The sequence below is a fragment of the Nycticebus coucang genome, chromosome 14 (assembly GCF_027406575.1).
Source record: "Nycticebus coucang isolate mNycCou1 chromosome 14, mNycCou1.pri, whole genome shotgun sequence".
NCBI lineage: Eukaryota > Metazoa > Chordata > Mammalia > Primates > Lorisidae > Nycticebus > Nycticebus coucang.
Window position 1 is genome coordinate 60519057 of NC_069793.1, and position 7280 is coordinate 60526336.

Consider the following 7280-nt stretch of genomic DNA (forward strand, 5'->3'; position numbering starts at 1 on the left):
AATTTCTTTTCGTTTTCCTTCCTTCCTTCCCTTTCTCCCTTCCTTCCTTCCTTCTTTCCTTCCTTCCTTTCTTTTTGCATGTAAAGTGACCCCAAAGTCTCCTTTTCTAGGATGAGTTTGTAAATAAACTTAATTGTCTGACCTCATACATAGTGCAAAGTTTTTGTTTTTATTTCAATCTATTGTCATGGAAATAAAGTATATTTGTCTAATGTTTATACTTTATGAAAACTGTCTACTAAATGGGCATTACTATGGCCAAGATGTTAATGCCAGGACTGCTACCAGATGACAGCTATTAGAGATACTTTTGTTTAATTTTTTTCTCAGAATAAAGTCAGTCTCACATGATTCAATACTTATCTAGGATAGACACAGGATATCATCATTTTGCTATGTCCTCAAGTGGTATTTGTTTCCACTTTACTTTGCTGTTATTTTTATGCCACATTCCAACCCTATTCTGTAGGAAATTGAGTTGGAAAGCCTAGAAAATGTACTGGCTCTCTGAGTTTCTGTAACTCTAAACTTAACATCATATAACTTGACACTTAATTATTTTCATATTTATAGATAGCTAGCATTATCTGTATAACCACCATATAGTCTTCTTAGGGGAATGAATTACAGATGAAAAACATGTCTGAATATATAATCTTAGATCAGTACTCAATGGGTTACCTGATTTCTGAAAGGAGTAAACGATATTTGTTGGGAAGAAAAGGGGCCTGGTCATTAGAGAATATAACAGTCCTGGGCAACAAGATGGGGAATTGCAGATTAGCTCAAATACTACTCTTGCGGGAATAATGACAACAGAGTAATTAGAAAATGAGTAGTTAGAAATTGAGAAGTTACTATACATTGGAGACATATGGGGAGAAACTTGGAAGTCCCAAGTGGTTCCTTTGTATACGTGCTTTTTTTATGCCAATAAATTAGCGGTAAGAATTTGTGAATCCTTTGTCTTTTGTGTTCACATCCCATCGAGCACTTGAAGGGCTATTTTTGGTCAGGAAGAGAATTTTCAATTCCAGTATAAAATTTTCTCCTTGAACTACAATTTTGGACTGTCGCGGACCGCCAGTCGATGGGCCTCAGTCTGAGGGTGCTCAGGGCGAACGGCACAGGTTGATTGAAAGGTCGACGCAGGATGAATTGACAGACTGCCACACAAAGCAGCTGCACTTTATTGATTTTTAAGTCTGGTATTTATACATTTTCTTTCCAGGGTTAAAACAATGTAATCATTATTTTGCTTATGTTTGTAAATTATCTTTGTGTCTCTAATTATCTTTGTGTCTCCATATGTGGTTTATCATGTACTATATATTTTCAAGGTTTTTCTTTTCGGAGGGAGGTGGTTTATTTTTTCAAGGTTTTTGTTCTAGGGAAGTGGTTTCATTAGTAACACCTGGTTGCTTTCCCTTATCTAGGAATGTCAAGGCTTGTAACTTCTCTTAGTTCTGTAATTGGTCTTAGTTTCTTATGATCTCTTTTAAAAACAGCTGAACATATTCTTTTATGTATAATGCTTGACTACTTCTATATATTTTTACTCTAATTAGTAACTATATTTTGATTCATAGTTAATTGCTTGTTAAACATTAAACTACTCTATTGATTTGTGTTACATATGAAAATTAGTGAAGTAAGATGTTTTTCTAAGTAAAGTTTTACTGCAGGAGGTGTCATGTTGGAACATCTTGTTTGCCGTGCCTGCATTGTCTCAAGTCACTGACATTTATGGTAGGGACGTGCTGTTGTGCAGGCTCTCTTGGAGCCACTGAGTCCGGCACAGCCATACTTGCTGTGTTTAATTGTGGATCAGTAAGTCACTGTGTTTATTCTTAGTTTCTCAAGACAATCAGGCAATAATCAGGCATCCAACTGAACAGACAGGTTTCAGAGCAAAGGTTTTTTAGGCTTTTATGCCGCACCTCGTGAGTCATTACGTTCAAACAAAGGCATGCTAGGCAACTTATGCGCTGCTGTCGCAAACCAGGGGGGCTGGGGGTTTCGCTCCGGGGAGCACATACCACCTACTCACGCATTTTATAATGCGGACAGCGCCACTTCACCCCGGCTAGATGCCGGGGGTGCGGCATTGGACCTGAAACACACTTGGAACAGTTACCAGTCAGGATTGCAGATTATTTCAGTGTTGGCTATAGAAAAGGTTGGTGAGTTGGGGTCAGGATTGGCTATCATACATTTTTGATTGTATAGATTGAAAAGGTTTAGACTTCGATCTATGGATTTAATCCCCTCACTAGTTTTGCATGTGATACAAATAATAATTTGGAGTAGATAAGCCAAAATATTTTGTGTGCTTATTTCTAACTAGTGGGATTTCAGGTGACTCTGCATATTTTAGTGTTTTGTCTTTTTCATTTTTATGAATAAATATGCCTACTTTTAACAATCAGGAAAATAAAAATAAAATATAGCCAACAAGCAACTAGTTTTGTCAAAATATTGTTGAATTTCTCTCTCTTCCTCTTTATCTTCTCTCCTTTTAACTTTTACTTTCTGTCTTCTGTCTTCTTTCTCCCTCTTTCTGTCTCTTCCCCTCTTCTCCAAGCTCTATTTTTTGCCTAATTTTACTAAATTTTTTTATGTTACCAATTATTTCAGATTAGTTTTGTATTTAATGTCCAAAAGGGCATTCTCAAATTTTTCCCAAATCAATACTTTTTCTATCTTTATTTCATTAACAATAATGATGAATAACAGCAATACTTTAATACTTACTGGTTCCAAATAATTGTATATGGTTTCTGAGAAGGATACCATGGATTTCTTTCATTCTGACTTGTGCATATATGACTATATATTTACATACGTGTTAGCTATTGTTTGATATTCTTCCATATTACCAAGATATTTTAACATTAAATAGTTAAGCTATATATAACATATAATTGAAAAAGAAATAAAGGAGGTTTTTAAAAATATCGGGGTTTTCCCCCACCTCATATAGATGACAACTGGAAAAATTCACTCAGATCCTCCTGTCCTATCCCAGATCATGAAAATGTATTTATTTAACTATTCTTCTACCTATCTATTTGGTTCAGAATGGGAATGATCTTATTTGAGTTGATATACATCTAGCACATGCCTCTTAAAAGAAAAATACTCTTGGGCTACTTAAAATCTGGGCATTTTTAAAACTACCCTGTCTCCAGATTTTCCTGAGATGCAGGCAGACTCCTGAGAGTTGAGCAGCTGCTCCTGAACTAGGACTGCTCGGTATTGGGTTGAGGATAATTTCCGGTTTCAGAAAAATTTTCCTTTAGCCAGAATGGCAGAATACTTAATGGGATATATTTCTGGTTTTAACACAGTTCCTGAGCTTTTGCTGTTCATTCTATGTAGGAATAAAGATCTCTGATGTAGTGAAAATGAAGCTCTAAATAGCTGTCATGCAGAATGAAGCTGTTTGCAGCAATTCCTCCCCTACTCCTAGTCTATGTCTGGCCTACAAAAACAAGTGAATATTCTCACAAGTTTAAGGTTTTGATTATAGAATTTACTAGTGTAGTCTTATCCTTCTTCTCCTTGCACAATTTTATTTGTTTATATACTCTATACAAAATATATCATGATTTATGCTGACAAATTGACAACATAAAAAAGTTGAAAATTTAGATTTTGGAGATCTATCACTAAAAAGCTATTTTATTGACATTTCACTGATGCCATAGAGGAACACAACAGGCAGGAATTTCTGTGACAAATAAGTTATACTTAAATCTATCAATTATAGTTTGCTATCCGTTCTGGTTTATTGTCATGATCAGCTGTTTTGAAGATGATATTGATTCTTCCTTCCTTTTTCCCACACTTGTCTTGGGATACCTCCATCAGGTACATTCCATATTTAGAGATTTTATCTTCTCTATCACAGGATCATGCATCTTTTCTTATTAAAAACTATTTTGTTTCCTAAATCCTTAAGTGCATTGTGCATTGTGGAATTTCTGGCTTCCTTGATGCCTAGAAAGATTTCATGCTTTTAAAGATTTCTTGGTTTTAATACTATTTCATCATCTTCAAGGGACTATTCCTTATGGATTATAATTAACTTTTGACTCATCTTTGGTTCCCCTATTTTTAGAAATGTGAATTTGTATCAACTACATTAGTAAAATAGGGAAGGAATAACAGAAAATAAGGAGGAGTAAATTGGGAGAAAAGCTGGGAGTAACTGATCATGATGGACAATTTAACTCAAAAAACTGAGTAATGGACTAAATGCTTGAATATAAACAAAAGTCTAGGGAATAAATACATTTAGGAAGAGCCCTAGAAATACTAAGAGACTGGGTAACTGACAGAGTGGCTTCATTCAGAGTATGGAGGAACTTACCTGTGATCCAGATACAAAATAAATCCATTTATTCAGGGAATTAGGATCTGTCCTGTTTTTCTCATGTAACTAATGTGAGTAAAAATTATATGTTTGAAGTTTTATTATAAAATAATAATAGTAAATGCTTATATGTCACCATGATTTTTATAGTTGTTCTCTTCTATTCCCCATTTGGGAACAAAGTTAGGTATGGTGAGATATAGATTACTTAGAAATGAAGTGAGCCCATGTTGCCATATGGGAAAAACATGGGAGCTAAAAGAGGATCATAAGGAATTTAGTCAGTGCTTTAAATCAGGATCAATCTCTCTGAAAAGCAGTAGTTTTATACCTAAGATTAATTACATTGCCTTGAATTTTGTGAATTGACCTTACAAGGTAAAGCTTTGTTTCAAAAAACAAAACTAATGTCTTTATCTATTGATGACAAAATAAAAAGTAATAACACAAATTTAGAAGAAGAAAGTTTTGATGAAAATTATTTGTAAGCAGGTTAAAGTAAAAAGAGAGGCCATATTAAAGATCTAGTGGTTAAAAGTAGAAATGTTCACAGGCATATATTGGACTCATATTTCTAGTTTAATAAATTATCCTTTAAATATGCTTCTTAAATCTTAAACATTACTTATATTCCCAGCTTGTAATCAGTTATCAGCGGGGTATTAAAGTATGCATAGACTTTCATTTTATAATTAAATATTTCAAAAAGTTAGAGCCTACATAGAATCCCATTATCAACTGGTCTGGTTTATGTTCTTACTAACATAATTTAGTTTATCTAGTCCAATATCTAAAGACCTATCATTTCATGAAAAATTGTCTACTTCATTTGTTATATACACTAATGAGAAGTAAAAAAGGAAGAAAAGTACAAGGGAAAATACAATTTTTTTTTTGCTGTCTAAAAGAAAATGTACTAATTACATTTTTTTAATTCACCATTTGCAGTATTGATGAGGCATTGGAAGTCTTATGAAAAACTAAGATTCCATGAGTGACGAACAGCACTTGACAGGATGTTCTCAGCCAATAGCTCATTTTTTCACCCCTCTTCGTTCCTACTGTTGGGAATCCCAGGACTGGAACATATGCAGCTTTGGCTTGGCTTTCCATTTGGTACAGTGTATCTGGTTGCCCTCCTGGGGAATGTCATCATCCTTTTTGTGATCCAGACAGAGAACAGCCTTCACCAGCCTATGTTCTACTTACTGGCCATGTTGGCTCTGACTGATTTGGGCTTGTCCACTGCAACCATCCCCAAGATGTTAGGCATATTCTGGTTTGGCTTCAGTGAGATTACCTTTGGGGGATGCTTAGCTCAAATGTTCTTCATACACTTGTTTACAGGCATCGAAACATTCATGCTTGTAGCCATGGCTTTTGATCGCTATGTTGCCATTTGCCACCCACTCCGATACAACACCATCCTCACCAGCAGAAGAGTTTGTATTATCGTTGGAGTAGGAATGTTGAAAAACTTTGTTTTGGTTTTTCCACTTGTATTTCTCCTTCTGAGACTTTCATTCTGTGGACAAAATATCATACCCCACACCTACTGTGAACACATGGGCATTGCTCGTCTGTCCTGTGTCAGCATAAAGGTCAATATATTATTTGGTTTGATTCTTATATCTATGATCCTTTTGGATGTTGTATTGATTGCTGTCTCCTATGTGAAGATTCTCCATGCTGTCTTCAAACTTCCTTCCTGGGAGGCCAGGCTCAAAGCTCTTAATACTTGTGGTTCCCATGTGTGTGTGATCTTAGCTTTCTTCACACCAGCCTTTTTCTCTTTTATGACTCATCGATTTGGCCACAATATTCCACGTTATATTCATATCCTCCTAGCTAATTTATATGTGATTATTCCTCCTTCCCTTAATCCCCTCATTTATGGGGTAAGAACCAAGCAGATCCGTGATAGGGTGGTGATGATCTTCTTTCCTAAGGAAGTTTGACTCTAAACACTTGATTTGGAGATAGTCTTCCAATTATTTTCTTATTCAATATTTAAAAAAGGGAAATTTAAGCAGCATCAATGCTCAGTGGAATAAATTGCTTTACAGAATTTGATGTGAAACAGGAAATGTTTTCTTACCTATGTGCAGTATCAGATAGGAGATAAGTTTGCACAGCAAATATTTATCCTTTACTAACTGTAAACTTTGTTAGATAAATGAGTGCCATTTATTTCTGTAATATATATTAAAATCACATTTCAGAGATAAAGTCTTAATGTAGCTCAGGTACTGATATGCAGTCTTTTTTAGACAGAATTCATTGATTAAGTAGAGTGGCTCTCTGCTGCCAAGGAACATTGTGGCTGCAATGGGGCTGAGTAGACAATGCTGCAGATGTGGGTCCTGGGAACCCTAATGAAAGAAATCAAATGCAGCTCTTACTGCTTTCTTGACAGAATTGTCCTCCATAATCATGAAACCAAAAAGGAAAATATAAACAAAAAAAACACCACAGGCATCATTTTATACTTCATTCTTATAAATTTTGAAATAGCAACTATAGCAAATACATAGAATCAAATATACACATATATCAAACAATGTATTTGTTGCCAAACTACACAAAGAACTTTTACAAGTCAACAATAAAAAGACCAACTCTCCAATTTAAAAAATGAAGATAACCCATTCGAATAGATATTTTATAACAAGATATATGAATGGACAAAAAACACATGAAAAAGTGCTCCACATCACTACTCATTGGGAAAATAAAAATTAAAACCACATGAGATATTCATTACACACTTATTAAAATGGCTAAAATTAAAAATATAAGTCATACCAAACACGAGAAAAAAAAATAGTAACTGGAATGTGCATAGTTTGCTAGCAGGAGTACAAAATGGAAAGTCTTTGTAAAACAGTTTTGTTCTTTCATG

General features: G+C 34.7%; 1 protein-coding gene across 1 annotated transcript; it reads left to right on the forward strand.

Annotated features, from left to right (window-relative positions):
• Positions 1–5394: 5394 nt before the first annotated feature.
• Positions 5395–6336, forward strand: LOC128565725 (olfactory receptor 52E8-like). Its single transcript, XM_053562422.1, has one exon. The coding sequence runs from the start codon at positions 5395–5397 to the stop codon at positions 6334–6336; it is 942 nt and encodes a 313-aa protein (XP_053418397.1).
• The last annotated feature ends 944 nt before the right edge of the window (positions 6337–7280 follow it).